The sequence below is a fragment of the Myxocyprinus asiaticus genome, chromosome 41 (genome assembly GCF_019703515.2).
Source record: "Myxocyprinus asiaticus isolate MX2 ecotype Aquarium Trade chromosome 41, UBuf_Myxa_2, whole genome shotgun sequence".
NCBI lineage: Eukaryota > Metazoa > Chordata > Actinopteri > Cypriniformes > Catostomidae > Myxocyprinus > Myxocyprinus asiaticus.
The window spans coordinates 25,153,466-25,175,174 of NC_059384.1; the positions used below are offsets into that span (position 1 = coordinate 25,153,466).

At 39.4% G+C, this 21,709-nt stretch overlaps 2 protein-coding genes and 1 long non-coding RNA gene across 3 annotated transcripts in view; 2 read left to right on the top strand and 1 right to left on the bottom strand.

The window, feature by feature from the left end:
• The window catches only part of si:dkey-225n22.4 (collagen alpha-1(XXI) chain), a 63,758-nt gene extending 58,717 nt beyond the window's left edge, over positions 1-5,041 (top strand). The window contains exons 27-29 of the mRNA XM_051682304.1: positions 443-634; positions 737-814; positions 3,455-5,041. Coding sequence (XP_051538264.1) covers positions 443-634; positions 737-814; positions 3,455-3,645 — 461 coding nt within the window. The 3' untranslated portion in view covers positions 3,646-5,041. The remainder of the gene's footprint in view (positions 1-442; positions 635-736; positions 815-3,454) is intronic.
• A 3,056-nt stretch (positions 5,042-8,097) lies between these two features.
• Positions 8,098-10,910, top strand: LOC127431783 (C-C chemokine receptor type 1-like). The gene is made up of 2 exons (XM_051682327.1): positions 8,098-8,197; positions 8,444-10,910. Exon 2 carries the CDS (start codon positions 8,463-8,465, stop codon positions 9,438-9,440), a length of 978 nt encoding a protein of 325 aa, XP_051538287.1. The 5' UTR covers positions 8,098-8,197; positions 8,444-8,462; the 3' UTR covers positions 9,441-10,910.
• LOC127431794 (uncharacterized) lies at positions 10,581-15,384 on the bottom strand. The gene is made up of 2 exons (XR_007895653.1): positions 15,253-15,384; positions 10,581-11,735 (listed from the first exon to the last, which is right to left on the bottom strand). It is a non-coding gene; the product is annotated as an uncharacterized LOC127431794 (long non-coding RNA).
• Between the last annotated feature and the right edge of the window lie 6,325 nt (positions 15,385-21,709).

Genomic DNA, 21,709 nt, shown 5'->3' on the forward strand with positions numbered 1-21,709 from the left:
ATATGTAAAAAGCTAAGAATAAGATGAGACACCCAAATACATCTGTTTGATTAAATCCATGTTCACTATAAAGGAGATATCACATCTTTTGCAGTTTGCTTTGTATTAACGGGGGTCGTATTATACATTCTTATTATTTTTTCCCTGTGGTCCACTTATAATGTGATTCTAGTTTTTTTTATTATGATTATTTTGCACCAAAAAACCTAATTTGTCATAATTTGGTTTTCCATGGCCATATCTTTGCAGATTAGTTTCAAAAGATGGTCTTTTTGAACTAGAGAGGAAGTTTTGAGTTGTGCAATTAGTAGTACAATAACACTTTTATTTTAAAAGAGCAAGGCGATTTTGATTTCTCACAATATGACCCCTTTTAAAAGCAATGGACTCAGTGGCATCTATGGGGTGTTCAGTAATCTCTTTTGTAATGCATCTCTTTTAGATCAGCTACCTCAGCTCTTGCAAATGATGAGTCCTCCACGCTGTGAAACTTGTGAGACTGTTAAAGGACCGCCGGGACAGCCTGGAGCTCCAGGGCCTAAAGGTTCCAATGGGCCCCCTGGTTATCCTGGTACACCTGGCACTCAGGGCTACCCAGGGCCCCTGGGCATCCAAGGACCCCCAGGAGTCAAAGGTAAGAGAGATATAAGGCTATAACACTTTCAAATTGTGTAAATGCATTTGGATTTGTTGTTTGTTTTATTTTAATTGCATAATAGTATTTGCACTCTTTTAGGGGACATGGGCCCACGTGGATTTAAGGGCAATAAAGGAGAGAGCAGGCCAGGACATCCAGGGCCTCCTGGAGACACAGGTATAGTGGCATTATTAAATAACAAGCTTGAGGATTCTGTTTTTCTTGCAGATGGATGGATGGATGGATGGGTCATTGAAAAAAATAAGGTTGTCTGAGATTATAAAAAAGAGAATCTAGTTTAAAACACGTGTCAAGTTTGTAGCAATGTAATATTTGTGCTATATTGGTTTTATTCAATTTTGAACAAAAATGTACAGAAAATCTGAAATATATATATTTTTTAATGTAACCAAAAGGGATGGACACAAGTACTTGAGTAGTTATAGCAATGATCGATCATGAAAATGATGATCCGTAATGAAAATGCGTGGCGTGACTTTTCACTAAATTCGAAATTCAGTGACAACAATATAGAAACTTGTCAAACAGGGGCCTTATTTTAAATTTTGAGATTGATTACCTTGTGATATTCAGCAGTACCTTGATTGTCAACAGAGATGTCACTTAGCAACCAAACTGTTAAATGATGCTGCAATGCTAGCATTTGTTCTGCAGGTTAATGATAATCAAAAGAGAATATAATTTACAGTGTTTTGAACACCTGTCTCTGCAAACGTTTGCTAAACAAGTTTTATTATCATGTAATGGAAATAATAAAAAAAAAAAAAAGAAATTGGAAATTCCGAGTTTAATGGAAAGCAGCATAAATTATCACAACAACAAATTCCAACAGAGCGCGGCGTGACTTTCTGTACGGGACAGAGACAGCACTCAGCTCAACACTCTGGGGATGCACACATACACCAGGTAAGTTCTTCCTTTCAAACAGCTGGATGGAGCGCAGCTGAATGGTACTCAATGCAGGGTTTTTCAAACTATTTTTACATTAACGTGGTAATGGTTATTGCATCTCTGGTCAAGTCAACCGTGGTTTGCAAATACACCATTCAGAGAACCGTGATGAAAACAGGATGCATTATATTTTGATTATGCCATCTTTTGTACTTAGTGCAACAGATATGTTATAAAAGCCTGTAGTAATCAATAGGCAAGACACTGGAACAACAAGACGCAATGCAGCATGGAAAGATGTCTGTCTGTCATATATGTACATGTCAATGTGTCATCACAATGATGAGAGACCGCTGTGCAGCTTGTTGTGGAAGGTCTGTGGACCCTCTACTCAAAGTATAGATATGAGAGAAGCAGCAAGAGTAGTATGGGTAGTATGCCATTCCGAACACGGCCACTGTATATATATATATATATATATATATATATATATATATATATATATATATATATATATATATATATATATCAGAATCAGAATGAGCTTTATTGCCAAGTGTTCTTGTACACAAGGAATTTTTTTGGGTGATAGGAGAAACAAGTGCACTCAGAACATTACAGTGAGACACAGAATATAAAACATGGTAAGAGTATAAATAGACATACAAATAATAGGACATATAATAGAATGGCGTATGTACATGTGCAAGTGGAAATGTATGTGCAAGGTAGGGGTATGTACTGTTATTGAATTAAATATGTGAATTTACATACAGTATGTACATGAGATATGTATTTACATTATTGCCCTATGGGGGAGTCCTGAGGCAGTTTAATTGTTAATGTTGAAAATGGCCTGAGGGTAAAAACTGTTCTTGTGCCTGGATGTCCTGGCGCTCAATGCTCTGTAGTGCCAGCCAGAGGGTAACAGTTCAAAGAGGGAGTGGGCAGGGTGTGTTGACTCCAGAGTGATTCTACCTGCATGTTTCCTCATTCTGGAGATGTACAGGTCTTGGAGGGTGGGCAGGGGGGCACCAATAATTTTCTCAGCAGTCCTGACTGTCCGTTGTAGTTTCCTTCTGTCTGATTTGGTGGCTGAACCAAACCAGACAATTATAGATGTACACAGGACAGACTCAATGATGACTGAGTAGAACTGTGTCAGCAGCTCCTGTGGCAGGTTGAACTTCCTCAGCTGGCGAAGGAAGTACAACCTCTACTGAGCCTTCTTCACAATGGAGTCTATATGAGTGAACCACTTCAGGTCCTAAGAGATGGTAGAGCCTAGGAACCTGAATGACTCCACTGCTGCCACAGTGCTGTTCTGGGGGGGGGGGGTCACTATCTCTAGCACTAAGAGAGCTCCACAACGAAGCAGCCATCTGCAGCGCCATCTTTATCTTATATATATGTATATATATATATATATATGATATATATATATATATATATATATATATATATATATATATATATATATATATATGCGTGTGTGTGGCAGGGCGGAGGGCGGGCCGGGTCGTGATTCTGCACACCCAGCCCCTAATAAGGCTGATTAATTATTCCGACCGGAGACGGCAGTGCGACAGAGAGAGAGTTACGGACAGCTGTCCAACACCTGTGTGTGGTTGTGTCTTTTTGGTTATTAAAGTATTATTTATATTGTTAAGCCAGTTCTCGTCTCCTCCTTTCCCTTGTACCCCATTACAATATATATATATAATCCATCCATCCATCCATCAATCCACATTACAATTAATACCGAAAGTTTGAAAATGTATTCTTATTATTACATTATAAACAAGATACACAATCAATGAAATACAACACAACAACAAGTCTTGTGTAATTGTAAGACTTTTATTCCCTTTCTGCATCCATTTAATTCCCTTTTGGCATTAACAGGGATCCAGGGCCCCCACGGCAGTGATGGCATTGGTATTCCGGGTCCTCCAGGAATACCAGGTAAATCCGGGACTCCAGGCATTCCGGGGAAGCAAGGTCTTCCTGGGCCAGCCGGCGTGTGTGACATGTCCATCTGCTACCAAGCCTATAACCTCAGGGATGAACGCTACAGTAAAGGGCCTGATTTCTAACATACACATACTAGGATGAACACATGGGCTCAGCTCTCACACTGCCAGAAGTGCCTCAACCAATCCAGAGGATTTACTAACATGGCTTAGTACAGGACATTGTCTGTCCAATGTGTATCAGTGGTGTTTAGATCAATTTAAATAATTTAAAGAAGTGCCAACACCATTAATGGAACATATCATCTGGGAACAACTAGGGTACAAAGGCAGTATGTGAAATAATACAGCAAGAAAAGTACTGTGGATGGATGTGAATATTTACTTTTTCACACTATTACTTTTTAATACTAATTAATTATAGGAACAATATCAGAAGTAGTACAACAAAATAATGTGCTTAATTATGAAAACCTTGTAATAAAATAAATATATTGTTGTCAAAAAGGTACTTTTGCAGCATGACAATGCACTGTACATCTGCAATAATAAAAGTGTTTGGTTGTTGAAGATGTAAAAGAATAAGTGCATTCAGGGACAGGAATTTAGAAATACTGGGTATAGGCTTTATACGTTTTTGTTTGTGTTGGGCACGAAATTGCCCTTAAATTTGATTTTTCTGATTGGCCATTTTTTGAAGAAAAGATTCAACAGCCATCTTCATTTCTGATTGAATTTAATTATTAACTGTACTTTAAATATCTGGCAGTGTCGATTAAATAATACATATATTTTTTAAGTATTGACATATTTTATTATTATTATTTGCAATGCCTGAAGGGGAAAAAAATCCATGCTTTCCTCACTGAGTTTTATTCCAAGACATAAAATAAATTTGAACCATTAAACCAAAACTACAGTATTTATTCCATTTTGTGTATTCAGTGACTCGTGAATTTATTCTTATCTCTTGGCAGTGTAAAAAAATCAAGCTGTGAGTGATAAAAAAATAAAAAAAAGGTTGATAGATATAATTATTCTAAATAGCCTTTAAGTGTTGTGAATGCATACAATCTTCTAACTTGTTAAATAAAGATTTTTTTTTTTTTTTCAATAAAAACTTTCATCCTTTAAATGGTTATAATATCATATTTTTATCTCAACTTCTCTTATGTTATCTTTTGTTAGACCATTCTTAAGTATTGATCTACATCTTTGCTTTGGTGTTTTATTCATATATTGTATTTCCATACATTTTAACACATTAGTTTTAAACACTCTATTGTTTTAAAGGCCTGTGCTGTCAGAAGCTAAGAACAAAAGCAGAAATCTCAAATGACAGTAAAACACAATAAAAATAAACAAATAAATAAATAAATAAACATTCCACATTTATATTCTTGTTGCTGTTACTGAAAGCTGCATTGATTCTGACTATAGTTTTGTAAATCAGGTAAATTATGCAGATTATGACTAATTTATCTCTGAGTTGCCTAAGAGCTCTATTATTTGCTGTAAGGATGGCGTTGTACAAAAGACAATAAAAACATATAAAAACTAATAGATCTTGCTACTTGTGGTTTAATTAAAATGAACATTTGTGTTAATTAGTGAATAAACTTAAGTTGGTTGTTGAAAAAATTCCTAGGTCATCAATTTATAGGAAGTGGGCGATGATTTCAAACTATGATTCAGACATTTTCTACACACACATACAGTTCACACTACTTTTTTGTGATTCCACCTTAGAGGCCAGTTTCTATTGATGCACTTGGCAGACAAACTGAAAAGTGCTTTGTGGAAGTGGAAAATTAAATCTTTACTGATTTTCTTAACTCTCATGTTCTGTTGTGATTAACTTTACTGTTTTTATGTTTGGGGTCCCACAGACCCTGAAGGCATAAGTGTAAAAATGGTAAGAGTAATTTCAAAATTAATACTGAAGCTTTAAGCATCACAGCAAAGGAGGCAATTACTTCACAGAAATGTGACTGCTATCCATTCTAGTAACATTGGCTTCATTCAAATAGAGAAACATTTATATATATATTCTGTTGTCAGATCCAACTAAAATCCATTTAGTTGTTTGTTGTCAGGAAAAAACAAACAAACAATATATATATATATATATATATATATATATATATATATATATATATATATATATATATATTATAATTATTATTTTTTTATTTTTTTAAGGAATATGACTCGGTCTGAACGTTTAGATCATATTATATATTTGTTTGTTTGTTTATCAGGATGCAACGTGTATGTAACATCACACAAAGGGCACAATACTGTCTGGATGTACAATACTGTGTCCTAATACTCAGTTTTCTCAGTTGTTGTATGAGAACATCTCTTGGCATACTATTGCAACCAATGTAGATTTCATCACTTACAAAATGACTGTGCAAACAGTCATAGTGGATTTGAAAAACAACCCAGATACATGTGCAGTGTGAACAAAGCCATTGTTTCTGTTTCGATCAATTTGACCCTGGTAAAAACACATTGTAGAACCAACCATTACTGTGAGTTATTGGTGGGACTTTTTATTTTATTTTAATTGTTTGATTATTTGTATAGGGACAGAACAAAAACATGATTTCAGCACAAAAACTAAAAAAGACGCATTGTACATAGAGATTATAGCACAAGCTGATTTGCATATCAGGTCCCTATATAGGCTTTTTTCATTCGAAAAAATATAAAATAATCATATAAAAAAATAATAAAATAAATACCAAGGTTGCTCTCAACCCTGGTAACATATAGCATAAAAGATTAGACCAAAAATTCATTGAAAATTATCAATGAGTACAGCACAACCAGCGCTTAACCAATTTTATGAAAGATTCTATGTCTTTTATTGATTTGATTTCAGATGGTAGCAGGTTCCAGAGTTGGGAACCCTTCACAGAAAAAGCCCTTTGCCCCTAAGTTGTTCTGCGATAGACAGGATGGCAGTAGAATAACAAGGAGCACAGCAAATGGTAACTGTAGGGTTGACTATTTAGAAACCAATCCTATTTTGTCCAACAGATGGCAGATGGGAGAATTTGAAACCTTTTTAAAAAACATTAACACTATTTTTACAATACCATTTGGTGATGCAAGTATAGCATAGAAATGATACACTTCACCTTTACATATATCTCTTGCATGTTGTATAAATCCATACAACCAGCTAATTTGCTAAATAAATATATATTCTTAAAAGACAGCTGTCATAATTTGATATTACAGCATCAATATATCTTAATAATAGCAAAATATTTTCACAAATTCTCTCTTATACTATCTTTTACTTTAAAGTATTCCAATGTATTTACATCTTTGCTAGGTTGTTTTATTCATACATTGTAATATACTTCATTTTCAAATATATTTCTATACGTTTTACAGTAACACACTTGAATAAAAACTCATTTTCTGTTTTTACGATTTATACTGTCACACGCTAAGAACAAAGGTAGCAATTTCAAATGACTGTAAAACCCATTAAAATACCTGTTTTATACTCATATTCTTGTTGCTGTTACTTAAAGCTGCATAAAGTGATTTTGAAAATCGTGTAAATAATGCAAGCTCTAACTAATTGCTTAAAATCTTTATTACCTGATGTAAGGATGGCTTTGTAGAAAAGATAATAAATAATACTTCTTGCTGGTTTTAGTTCTGTGGATTCATCACTGAAAACCCTAATAAGTTCATTGCACTCATCTGATTGAGTAAACTCGTTTCCTCAATTCCATTGGGTAATGGGGTCTCCCAAAACTTGAGTATTTAAGTTCAGTTAACTTGGTTTTCAAGTAGAGTGAACTTAACTATTTAAGTTGAGTTAACTACATGCAAGTAGACTTAACTCAGATTTGAATTTAAATATTGTTGTTTCTACTGTTGTACATTTTAATTGAATTGATTCAATTTTAGATCAAACAAAAGCACAGTTCAAATAAAGATGATAACTGATTCCAGGTCAGTTATTAAATAATTATTTACAGAAATGCATATATGCACTTCAGCTGCACATGCACAAAGAGAACTAAGATAATGTGACCAGGGTCCAACTTGACCATAGAGACACAGAACACCCTAATGGTGACATTACACCAAACATCTATTTGCAACAAAGCATAAATAATACAACAAAAGAGCTAAAACATCTATGAATTCTTAATAACAATTATCTAAATTCCCCAATCTGTTCCCTCTGACCAAGGAAACATAATTCAAGCAGCAAGGGATTGTGGGTATTCCCCGTAGCCTCAATGTTGTACTCATTAGTTTGAGTTATTAACACTTCAAATCTTAAGTCTATGGATTTTTAAAAAAAATAAGTTCAACATTAATATTTGAGTTATGAGTCCAAAACTTCAAGTAATACTTAATTAAGACAACTTGATTTTTATAGTAATGACAACTTTAGGGTTTACAGTGAAGAAAATTAGTATTTATGTAGTTTTAATGAGTAAATATACTCAAATGCAAGTTGGGTGTTGAGAAAATTCCCATGTCATCAAATTAAAGGAAGTGGGGATGAAATCAAGAAATGATTCAGATTTTTCACAGACACATACAGTTCACACTACTTTGCTGCTGCTCCACCTTAGAGTACAGTTATTACTGATGCACTGTTTCACAGACAGTCTGTGAGAAGTGCTTTGAGGTAAGTGAAAAATGAAGTCTCTTGCATTTGTTCATATTATATTGCTGGGGTCTTTGAGCAGTATAAATAATAGCAAATTTTTCATGGTTGACATCTGAAGCGTCATATCAAGCTCAAAAAACATGCTTAACAATTATAAGGTTGATACTTTATGACTTTTCCTAATCTTCTGAGAACAATGAAAATGGACTTGTGGACCACAAACAGCCACACTTTCATTATAATAAAACAGTTAAAATTCTTCAGGTTATAGGTGACCACCAAGATGGAATCGTCTGCAACAACAGAGGAGTACGATTACGACTCAACCAATGGAAGCCTGTGCAACACCATTGATATAAATGAGTTCTCCAGAAGTTTTCTACCACCCTTCTACTGCATCATCTTTGTTGTTAGCATACTCGGCAATGGAGCAGTCCTGCTCATCATGTACAAGTTCGAAAAGCTCAACACGGTCACAAATATATTTCTCGTCAACCTGGTGGCATCCAACATTATTTTTACCTTCACGCTACCATTTCAAGCTGTCTACCATTCCCGCGAGTGGATCTTTGGCGAGCCTCTTTGCAAGTTGGTGAATAGTGCTTATTATATCGGCTTCTATAGCTCCATCCTCTTCCTCACCCTCATGACGTTTGATCGCTACCTGGCTGTGGTCCACTGTGTGGTGGCTAACAAACAGCGCAGAAGCTGCTATGCTGTTACGCTGTCTATAATCGTCTGGAGTGTTAGTCTCATCGCTAGCCTTGATCCCTTCTTCCATTTCTCTGTAAAAGAGTACCAAATAGACGGACTTTTGTGTGAAGATTTCAGTGAGCCTCAATGGAAGGTCTTTAGCCTCTACAAGCAATTTATTTTCTTTTTTATCTTTCCATTGGCTGTATTTGTTTACTGCTACTTCAGGATAATATTAACAGTCATGTCCACTCGAATGGTAAGGAAATACAGGACAGTGAGACTAATTTTCATAATTGTCCTCATGTTTTTTGCATGCTGGAGCCCTTATAATATTATACTCATGATAAATGAGAACAAAGACCCAAACCCATGTGATGACAGTCTTGATGATTATGCTATCCGCATCACTAATAACATTGCCCGATTATACTTCTGTATTAACACTGTTTTCTACACCTTCCTGGGAAGAAAGTTCCAGAATCATGTACGAAGACTGTTAGTGGATCAAGTTCCATGTTTAATGAACTATATCACTGTCAGCGCAAGCAGCAGGTCGTTAGCGTAAAGAAGCTTGACAATTATAAATGAGAGGGTGAGAATGACTGTACAGAGTGTTGTGGTTTCATAGTGCCTTTAAAGTAAAAGTACATACGGTAGTACTGTACATGAAAAGGCAAAATAGTTATACAGTATGACAAACTAGATATACAGTAGTGTTGTTAATTATAGAGAAATTTGTGAATGTTGTTGCCTGGTGTTTATTAGATAATGTTGATAAATGCTCATATTTAAAACCAGGGTGATCTCATTTGTATTTATAAGTATTCGTACATAATGTGCATTTGTACATTTTAAATGTATTTACAAGTTTAGAGACACAAATGTTTACATATTCTCTGAAGACTTGTCGGAACTCTGAAATCTTTGCAATGGCACCACCACAGGTGACATAGGGTTACCAACTGTCCAGTATTATCCAGGATGTCCCATATTTTGGCTGGAATTTAGATGTCCCCTATTTTCATACCAAGACGCTCAAGGGGGAACCAGTTTGGATGGTGAAATATTGCGTATTGAAGGAACTGTGTCCCATACCGAAGCAACAAAATGTTCAAGGGGGGACAGCCGAAAGGCTGATGTTTCCTGTATTTATGTGACAAAAAGTTAGCGACCCTAGTTGACAAGGAACCTCATATATCAGTAAATGATGGAGAAACTTTGTTTGAGAAAGAACCTTTTAATGCCAAATTAGTTTACAGATTAAATTTAGATGCAGCTTATAAAAGTTGTCATTTGCACTCAATGTATTAAACAAAAATCTCACGTATTATAAATACAATAGAATTTACATATGAATTCCATTAATTCAATATTCTATGAACCTCAAAGGATTCGTAAACATTAGTGCTTCTCTAAAGTTGTAATAAGTGAAATAATAATGTTTAAGAAGCTTTCCATACATTGATATCAGTGTCAATCCAGTGTAAAAAAGTATGCAAAAGTATACAAATACCTATGAATACAAATGATCATGTTGTATGCAAAATATACAGTATGCAAGCAATTGTAGTGCAAATATAATGAGTTTTATTGATGCTATGTGATGCATTTGCTTTGAATCTGTCTGTCAATGGACAAAAAGGAACAAAAATGTAAGAAAACTAACTAAAACAGAAAATGTTTTGAGTTTTCCAGTCTACATGTGTATTTCATGAGTAAATGGGTGGAAGGAAGTGGGCTGAATTAATATTAAATAATGTCAGCCCATCTTTCATATTATTATTGAGCAATATCTTTCAATTCCTGATAATGCATTGCTACACAGCTTGCTCTTGCACAAATGAACGCCTCCTTCCTTTATGTTTTTAATTTTGACCCTTTAGAATTTAACGTATGATCATTGCTACAAACTGATTAAAGTAAATCATCCTCTTTAATGTACATTTTGTCATTGTATGTTCATGTAAGGTCAGCTGCTTTTAGAGATAATGTGTTCCATTTGAAAGCATTATAATAAATTCCTTTTTACAATTCATCCATATTAAATATGTATTGGTTCATTTTCTTTGCTTGTTTGCAATTTCAATTTTCTCAAAACACTATATGGTCAAAAGTACTGTATGATAAGTACTAACATCAGTCATATGTGCTTGTTGAGCATTAACATTTTAAAACAATTGGCATTAATAGAGAGTGTGTCTTCCATTTACTGCTATAACAGCTTCCACTCTTCTTGGAAGGCTTTCCACTAGATGTTGGAACATGACTGCAGAGATTTGCTCCAATCCAGACACAAGGACATAAGTGAGTTTATGTGCAGTTGGGTCAGTCTGACTCACAGTCTGCATTGTGAATCATCCCAAAGGTGTTCAATGGAGTTCAGGTTGGGCTTTGTGCAGGCCAGTCAAGTTCTTCCACACCAGACTCAGTAAATCATGTCTTTATGGACCTCACTTTGTGCACAAGAGCATAGTCATGCTGGAACAGAAAAGGGCCCACCCTGAGCCACAAAATTGGCAACATAAATTAAGGGGCCCAAATAAACCCATTAAATGGTATCCACATACTGTACTTTTGGCCATGTAGAGTACCACTTTACCTAAGCTCCCCCCAGTCATAAACTTCTAACTTCTATTCAACCACTAAAACAAGTGCTAACATTTCCCTCAAACTAGCTGCCTTGTAATGACTTTTCTGTGCAAACCTGATAATGCGATTAGTACCGGGCTCCTGAGGGCCTTCCATCATGCTGCAGTATGTGATTGCATACGGGGCCCGAGGAACTTTTGGCCTGTTTGTTGGAAACCTCCCTCCTCAGCGGGGGAGTGTAGAGTCTGGAGCAGAGAGCATGATGGGAATGCTGTGCAGAGGAAAGCAGAAGACCAGGGTGAGTCACTGGTCAAACCAAATCAGTCTGGGTTAATGACACATAGTCATGTACAGTATGAGGTGTCTTCAGCTGGGAATTACTGTTGGGGAGTGTGCGGAAACATAGGACAGATTTTTGCTTTGTGTTAAGTTGTTCTCCAGGCAAAGAGAAATAAGACAGAAGTGAAACTAATTTACCTGCACTTAATTATATTTCAGGATGTCTCCATTTAAGTGAAATTATAAGCATAGAAACTCGTAGAAGCTTCTTACCACATTAAGGGTAAATTTCAAAATGTGTAAACATGTTTAATACTTTTCACAAAATGTTACAAGAAAAGATTGAACATTTTACAAAATCTTAAAAAATATTTTGAAAAATGTAAATGATTGTAATATTTATTTTTAATGTAATAAAAGTATAATTATTAGAATTGTTATTGTTGATGTTGTTATTACATTTCAGTTATTACTTAGGGCTAAATAAATGTGGAGGATGTAGATGATTCCAGTGGCCCAGTTTGACACATTTTAGGGATAAATTTAACAATGTACTTTTTTTTAATTAAAATATGCATACAATTACAAACAAATAAATAGGGATAACAATGTATTATCCCATTCCAAATATTTTACTAATTATTCTTATTTTCTAAAAAAATATGTATAAACCAATCACAAAATGTAACCTATAGATTGTTTTAATGTTTGTGGGGTAACATTTCAGTTTTTTTCTTTTCCTTTTCTTTTTATTCTCTTTTATTTCTACATTTCAGCTAAGTCATTTGAATTTTAGGTAGTGAGTAAAGTTTCAAGGAGCCAAATAAGGTGAAAATGGAAAAAGAATTTAAACAGAAAGAAAACTTTTAATGTGATCCTATATTTTTCCGAGAAACATTTTTGTTTTATCTTAAGGAGACAACATGGTTGGTCTGTCACTAACTGAGACAATCAGACTGAGGCAATGGTTCTCCATGTGAAGCAATTAAATATTACAACCATCAGTGTTGCTGGGAAATGCAAAGTGTTGCTTCCTCCTTGCATTTCATCCATCTTTTTGAGGTCTTTAGTACATAAATTTGTGAGAAAATGCTGGTTCATTTTCCTTGAAAGCACAGGTCTTTTGGCCAGCCCTCCCTCAGATTCTTCAAAGAAATATGGCAACCACTGCCCTCCGATTTCTCAATCAAGTCAATAATGTTTCTTGTGTTTGATTCACTGTTCAAACTGAGGTCCCCCAGTCCTCCATAAGAGTTAAGGTACCCTTATAAGGCCAAAAACATTTAAATATAAAAATTAACTAGGGGGGTCACCTGGTGTTTCATCAAAACTAGAATACTAGAAACATAATATATAATATTAATATATATATTAGTTTTTTTTTTTTCAAATGATTGTGGTGATACAATGCAACATAGACAATTATATTAACATAAATAATCCAAATGAGATTTTTTACATCTGTTTTCTGAAGGAACGGACCCTTTTCACTCTTCTGTCTTCGAAAAGCAGAAGTTGTCATAGTTGGTTAAACTATGGAGGCAATCAGGAAGAACAGTAACTACCAGTGCCACTACAGTGTTCCTATTTGCACAAATTCTAAAAGAAAACGCCCTGATTTGTGTTTCCATGAATTTCCAAAAGATGCTGAACTTTGTACAAGCTCTGTGGGCTCAGGCAATTAAACGCAAAGAAGATAACTTCGTTATTAAATGAGAAGGCACTTTCGTCTGTGGACGGTATTTTCAAAATGAGGACTTACAGCAGTTGCTCACAGGTGGAATTGTGAAACGCTTTGAAATCTGAGCTGTACTTTCACAGTTTCTTTGGAATGATTACACATCACAACCGACACGAGAGTGTGTGTTTGACATGGTTATAAGTCAGATGGAGCGGGATATGGGTCTCTCCACTCCTTCAAATCCTGCATCGCCATCCCCCCCCCCCCAATCAGGTATAAGTTTCACCAAGTACAACTCACAGATTTCTTAACTGTGCCTTCTTATTTGCATTTTTGCAATTTATGGCAACAGATTTGTAGATTGTTTCTTTAATACATAAATAAGTGCCTGCTGATTTAATGCACAACCTCTCAATAATAATGTATTTTTATCTACTTTCCTTTTCATTCATGTAGATAACCCTCGAAAAACAACGTGTAACCTTTCATTGAGTTTAGATTTAACCGTTGATGGACGATGCGGTCAAAATCTCCAAACGCAAAAAAACACATACACCTCGGCAGCGGCCATAGTTGCGTTTACCCAACTATGATGACTTCCACTTCGCGAACACGGAAGTGTGAAAAGGGTTCATTTCTAGTGGATCCTCATTTTAACCTCACAATAATGGTAAGATATAATTCTTCGTTGATTTATGTTTGTTGGTACACCTAAATTACTGACATTACCTAAACCATCAGAAGAGGTTAATTAATATGCATGTGATTAATATTAATTAAATTAGATGATTAAATTCGGTTTGTTCACCACACAAAGCTATTTTGGTTTTAAAATATAGCACACAAGTTGAGTACTTGTTTATACATTTTTTATTTATTTAATTTTTTGCCGATTTACAGCTGTGGTCGCTATGAACTGTTGTTTTATTAAAAATTATCCCTTTGTGTTGCACAGAAAAAAAAAAAATATATCATATGTTTGTTTTTTGTTTTTTTCAACATGAGTGTGACAAATTTCCAATAAGAATAATTTGGAGGGGGCTTCCAGCTGGGTCAAATATCAGAAGGTCACAAGATAAATGGACTTTTAAAACTATTATTGGTTTTAAAAAATATTATCTAAATCATTAGCTCTTTAGCACTTAGTTACCAACTGTGTGCTTTTGTGATTAAGAGGTCCAACAAACTCACCTGCAGATACAAAGAGAATAGTGTGACTAAGAGACCAAAAACTTCATCATTGGGTCACTGTATCAAAATTCAGAGACAACACCCATAAAACAAAATACTGTACTAATACACACAGACATACATAAATACAACTATTTTATATACATTTATTGACAATCAAAATCAAAGTTTTTTTTTTAGTCTAGACATCTATATAAAATAGAAATCCACCCAAAAATTCCTGTGGATGAAGGATATATAATGAGAATATAAATGCATTCAAATGTTAGCCTAAAGTGTAACTTTGTTTAGAGTCTTTTCCTCTAAATGTGTATTGAATTTCACATAATTATGGGATTATAGCACCACATATTTTGACATATACAGTGGCCCCTGGCACACCAATTGCCAGTGTTTTTTTAACTCTCTCACCCACTTGGCTCTTGATTTGAATGTTTTTACCCCAAAGCTATTTTTGAATCGGTAGGATTTTTAAAGATTGGGTTCTTGACTTTTAAACATGACTGGAAAATAGCATGCACCTTGGGATTTAAAAGCAATTTCCTGACAGTTGCTTCTGACAGTGGCGTACACTCAAATTCATACACGTGTGTATTTGCTTCATCATCGGACCAAGCCTTCCTTATCTCTCTATTACCTTTACAGGTGGTTTCTGTCCCAGATTTCTCATCCACTGAGAAAATGTATTCTTTGTCCAAAGCTTGTAATTTATCCCATGGTCATTTTTCCTCAATCCAAACATAACATTTCCACCACAGACTGTGACACGTGGTAACGCTGCTCCTTGTCACATCATCTTTCGACTTCCTCCTTAGAATTTCTGTTTATCATGTGATATGGCAAAGATGAGTGGCAGCAACACTGCCCGCATGGGAGACAAAACAAAAGCATGTATGAGAAACAAGAAGTTGCACAAGAACTGCCTCACTGTAACGATGAATAAATGATCAGCAACAACTGCAGAGCTTTAAGGCTATATGAAAACAAAATGTAACATTTGTTGCTTCCAAATGTCCATTTCTATTACGTTTATTTTGATTCAGCTAAAACTAAATTTACTTTTAGTAGATATATACATTTAAAATTCTTTCTCTTCTTGGAAAACACACCAAAAATATTGAGGACTCATAATGCACTCAAAGGCAAATCCACATTTTAGACCAATAAAATGCTCTTTAGAATGAAAATGCCAACCTCATAAAAAAAAAAAAAAAAAGGAGTAGGCCCTCCAATATGTCCCGCCGAAACTTTAATACAGCAAACAGCACTCATCATGCCATTTTATGGGGTCTTTGCATGATTTACCCAGGTAGGACATTCTTGTAAGTCCTGAAAACATTATTCCCATCAATCAGATTTTATGGTTATGTTCAGGGGAAGGGTTAAGATTAGGTTTATTACTAGGTTAGGGTTAGGTATAAGGTATGATGTATGATTCTACCTTTAAAAGAGACCCACATCTTATAATGCATTGGGGAGCTCATGTTACTAGTTATATTATATATATAGCACAAAATAGCACAATCACAAAAAAAAAAAAAAAAAAATTCCCTCCCCTGGCTTGTTGATTGTGCAGTAGGCAACCCCATGGTGCTTTTGTCAGCCATCTTCTTGCCCTCTAGACATGAGTGTCTGGCTTTTTCCCAAGGCTGTATGTTGTCAGTGCTAGCATACTGGTGGGGGAGAAAGGCATGCTAGCTCCTCAGGCAAAGCAATTATTGGCTGGATTCATTGTTGAGTGCTCCGATGTCGGGGCCCCGGGAGGCCGCGAGACAGCTCCTTGCAAAAAAGTTTTCAAATTGGCCACCAGCTACCTCCGAGTCTGATGTAGATTTCCTCTGCAGGGCAAACAGAGACTTTCAAATTAGAAGCAGGCTTCCGATCTACAGTCTTCAAGAGAGAATAAAAGCAGAGGCAGAGACAATGCCCCATTCATCCGTTCATTTGTTTGTTCATTCATTCCTTTTTTCACCTCAAACAGCACTATATAATTTATTTTAGGCAGAGGATATTTGCACTAAGTGCAAATAGCAATATATGCTATTTACATACCAGTGCAAATAGTGGCAATACTATTTGCACCCCTAATTACATATTAACAGTATAGGAGTATCACTGCAGCATGTTTATTGTGTTTATTTAGAGTTCCACTGACACGCTACACCAACCTCTACCCCTAAACCTAACCTTCCCTTACAAAAATTTACCATGGTTTTACTACAGAAACCATAGGTATTTTGTAGAAAAATCATAATGTGGTGGTGGGGCTATGGTTAAGTGCCGGTTTGTGAATGGAGAACGAGATCAGGAGATGAGAATGGTAAGGATCATCACCTGGCAATGATTGTCTCTAACAGCTGTTTGTCATTGTAGTGAGAGTGTAGATGGGCTTTTAAGAGAGAGCCAGACACCAGTAAGGGAGAGAGCTGTACAGAGCAGGGTGCGATTTGTGTTGTGCTGAAAAGCATTATTTGAGTGTGACCACATTATTTGAGTGTAACCATGTTTAATTTTTTTGGTAATGTGTAAGTTCTTAGTGTTCATGACAAGGGAGGAAGCGGGAGATGGCGAGTCTATACACACAGTTTCACATAGCTTCACAGTCTGTATATCTCACATTTCAGTGGTCACACTCAAATAATGCTTTTCAGCACAGCACAAATCGCACTCTGCTCCATGCAGCTCTCTTCCTCACTGGCGTCTGGCTCGCTCTTAAAAGCCTGTCTCCACTCTCACTGCACAGCTGTTAGAGACAATCATTGCCAGGTGATGATCCTTACCATTCTCATCTCTTGATCTCGCTCTCCATTCACAAACCAGCGCTTAACCACGCCCCCACCACCACATACCCCCATCGCCCGACTCAGGCTGAGGAGCCATCTGGCCTGCCCAGTACCAATAGAAACGGGCCATTAGATGGTTCAGTGTCTTTTCCTGCCCTAAGTGACCCACCATCAGATTTTAATGAGCCATCTGGAATAACATTTCCCGACAGTATCAATAACTGGGTTGTATCTTCGTTTGTCTGAGCGTCCTGTGTCACTTGATACAACCGGTCATTTATAATAGAAAAGTACAGATAGGCGAGTGCAATGTCTGGCTGAAGGTGGTGACCAATCACTCTCACTTAGTTGAAGGCATGCCTAAGTGTCTCGTCTCGCATCTGCTCCAGAGGGAAATCCCCTGCAGGGAATCCTCTAAGGGCTGGGGAAGCCGAGAATTCCCCCTCACTTACGTCATCCTGACATGGAGCTGACGTAGATGGCCCCGGCTCTGCCTCCCCAGCCAGCGCATCACAAACCCCACACCGAGACGCTCTGTTGCAGGACCCATCTGAACAAATTTCCCTTGATAAAGTGGAAAACGCTGGCCAATTTGTGCCCAAAATTAGTGGATGGGTGAGGCGTGAACTAACCGCCGCCTCGACACTATGCTTTTGTCCCCAAAATTGAATCAGCACGGTCAATACAGGATAATCGTGGATATCCCCATGCACACACCTTACCTTCACCTTGTTCACAAACTGTGTTCCCTGGATGACTTCCTCCGAGCCCTGTGGCAGACGAGTTTGCAGAGAAACTCACTGCCGGCTCAGTACATCTGCTAACTAAGCCCTGTACTGGGGTAGGTGCTCCGCATGTGTTGGTTCCCAATAGGTAACCCCATGTGATATATATCTTCCACTAATTTGTTTCCCTGTTGGTAATACCACTCCCCCGAACATACGGGTATAAAAGGAGCTGGTATGCAACCACTCATTCAAATTTTCTCTTCGGAGCCGAACGGTCGATGCTCACTGAGCTGAATTCTCACGGCTGTTCATTCACCTCTGCTGGATCTGACGGCGCATTTCAGCGGCTTCTCCCCCTCTGCACTGGTGCACTGCAGAGAATGCCCCTGGGTTTGTTACCTTTTCATTTAATTTGGCCGCATGCCCAAGTGGCTGCAGTACCCAAGAGTTCAGCAAAAGACCAGTTAGCTTGTTCCCTGGGTCACATACCCGGTGCGCACGGCCGTCATCATGACCACCGTCCACCATTCCATTTTGGCAGGTTTGGCATTCCAGCGGTGCTATCCCCGCCCCTGCATGCCCAGCTGTGGCACAAATCCGCCCCCGATGTGACGGTCTCCACGGGTCACGAGGACAAGCCTCTTCCTCCCCCGTCCCAGGCTGTTCTGGGGGTGGTCACAAGGAGCCAGGTAAGTGCTTCAATGTCCCTGAACTCAGCACGGCCACGGCACGACGTGGCACCTCAGGCTCCACCCCGCTGCGAGGCCCCACCCGCCGGTACATCCAATGAGATTGTCCTCTTGGTCCCCTCACCCGTAGCTTGGACGTGTGGCTTGCGCTTTCCAACCCGTCGCGATGGCTGGTCCGGACCGTCCGACTCGACTACGTTATTCAGTTCACCAGGCGTCCGCCCAGGTTCAGTGCATCCACTTCACCTCAGTGAAGGGCGAGAACACTGCTACCTTGCATGCGGAAATCACTATCCTCCTATGGAAGGGTGCGATAGAGCCTGTCCCTCTGGCCGACATGAAGAAGGGATTTTACAGCCCCTACTTCATTGTACCGAAGAAAGGCGGTGGGTTGCGGCCAATCTTGGACCTGCGAGTACTGAACCGGGCTTTACACAGACTCCCGTTCAAGATGCTAATGCAAAAACGCATTCTAGCGAGCATCCGGCATCAAGATTGGTTCGCGGCAGTAGACCTGAAGGATGCGTACTTCCATGTCTCGATTCTACCTCGATACAGACCCATCCTGTGGTTTGCATTCGAGGGTTGGGCGTATCAGTACAAGGTCCTCCCTTTCGGCCCGTCCTTGTCCCCTCGCATCTTCACGAAGGTCGCAGAGGCAGCCCTTGCCCTGTTAAGGGAAGTGGGCATTCACATCCTCAACTATCTCGATGACTGGCTAATCCTAGCTCACTCTCGTGATGTGTTGTGTGCACACAGGAACCTGGTGCTCTCGCACCTCAGCCGACTAGGGCTTCGGGTCAACTGGGAAAAGAGCAAGCTCCTCCCGGTTCAGAGCATCTCTTTTCTCAACTTGGAGTTGGACTCAGTCTCGATGACGGCACGCATCACGAATGAGTGCGCACAGTCAGTGCTGACCTGTTTGAAGGCGTTCAGACAGAAGACAGCGGTTCCACTGAAACTGTTTTAGAGGCTCCTGGGGCATATGGCATCCTCAGCGGTGGCCACTCTGCTCGGGTTGATGCATATGAGACCGCTTCAGCACTGGCTCCAGACTCGAGTCCCGAGATGGGCATGGCGCGTGGCCATCACGCCAGTCTGTCGCCGACTCTTCAGCCCTTGGACCAAGAGCAGGTCTCCAGGCGCAGCATGGTTACGACAGATGCCTCCAAAACGGGCTAGGGCTCTGTATGCAACGGGCACGCAGCCGCCGGCTCCTGGACGGGCCCGCGGCTGCGTTGGCACATCAACTGCCTCAAATTGTTGGCAATTCTGCTCGCCCTGCGGAGGTTTTGGCCATTGATCCAGGGTAAGCATGTGTTAGTTCGGACAGACAACGCGGTGGCATACATCAACCGTCAAGGCGGTTTACGCTCCTGCTGTATGTCACAACTTGCCCGCCGTCTCCTCAAGTCACTGCGAGCCACTCTTATCCCAGGTGACCTCAACATTGCAGTGGACGCACTGTCACGACAGATTACCCTCAGGGGAGAGTGGAGACTCCACCCTCAGGTGGTCCAGCTGATTTGGAGTCGATTCGGGCAAGCACAGGTAGACCTGTTCGCTTCCCAAGAATCCTCCCACTGCCCACTCTGGTACGCCCTGACCAAGGCACCTCTTAGTATAGATGCACTGGCACACAGCTGGCCCCCTGGACTACGCAAATATGCATTTCCCCCAGTTAGCCTACTTACACAGACCCTGTGCAAGGTCAGGGAGGATGAAGAGCAGGTCGTCCTGGTAGCACCCTACTGGCCCACCCAGACGTGGTTCTCGGACCTCACACTCCTTGCGACAGAAGGAAGGACCTTCTTTCTCAGGGACAGGGCACCATCTGGCACCCGTGACCAGACCTCTGGAATCTCCATGTCTGGCCCCTGGATGGGACGTGGAAGACTTAAGTGGTCTACCACCTGCAGTGGTAGACATGATCACTCAAGCTAGGGCCCCCTCTATGAGGTGCCTGTATGCCTTGAAGTGGCGTCTGTTCGCTAAGTGGTGTTCTTTCCGACACGAAGACACCCAGAGATGCGCAGTTGGGTCGGTGCTTTCCTTCTTGCAGGAGAGGTTGGAAGGGCAGCTGTCCCCCTCCTCCTTGAAGGTGTATGTAGCCGCTATAGCGGCACACCACGACACAGTGGACGGTAAGTCCTTAGGGAAGCACGACCTGATCATCAGGTTCCTGAGAGGCGCCAGGAGGTTGAATCCCTCCAGACCATGCCTCATTCCCTCATGGGACCTCTCTGTAGTTCTTCAGGGTCTACGGGGAGCCCCCTTTGAGCCCCTGCAGTCAGCTGTGCTTAAGGAACTCTCTTTAAAGACTGCCCTCCTGACTGCACTCACTTCCATCAAGAGGGTAGGACCGGGCTATGTGCCCAAGGTTCCCACGACCCCATTTAGGGATCAGGTGGTGAACCTGCAAGTGCTGCCCCAGGAGGAGACAGACCCAGCCCTGACATTGCTGTGTCCAGTGCACGCTTTACGCATCTATTTGGATCGCACGCAGAGCTTTAGAGTCTCTGTGCAGCTCTTTGCCTGCTTTGGTGGACAGTGGAAAGGTAGCGCTGTCTCCAAGCAGAGGATCGCCCACTGGGTCATTGACGCCATAGCAATGGTATATCACACTCAGGATGTGCCGCCCCCGGGAGGGCTACGAGGCCATTCTACCAGGAGTGTGGCGGCTTCCTGGGCCTTGACCAGTGGCGCCTCTCTAACAAACATTTGCAGAGCAGCGGGCTGGGCAACACCCAACACCTTTGTGAGGTTCTACAATCTCCGGGTGGAGCCGGTTTCGTCCCGTGTAGTGGCAGGCACAAGCAGGTAAGTCCGGGACAGCTGTCCAGGTGTATCGCTTGCGTATAGTGCCTTTCACCTCCCCTGAGCTGAAGACATGT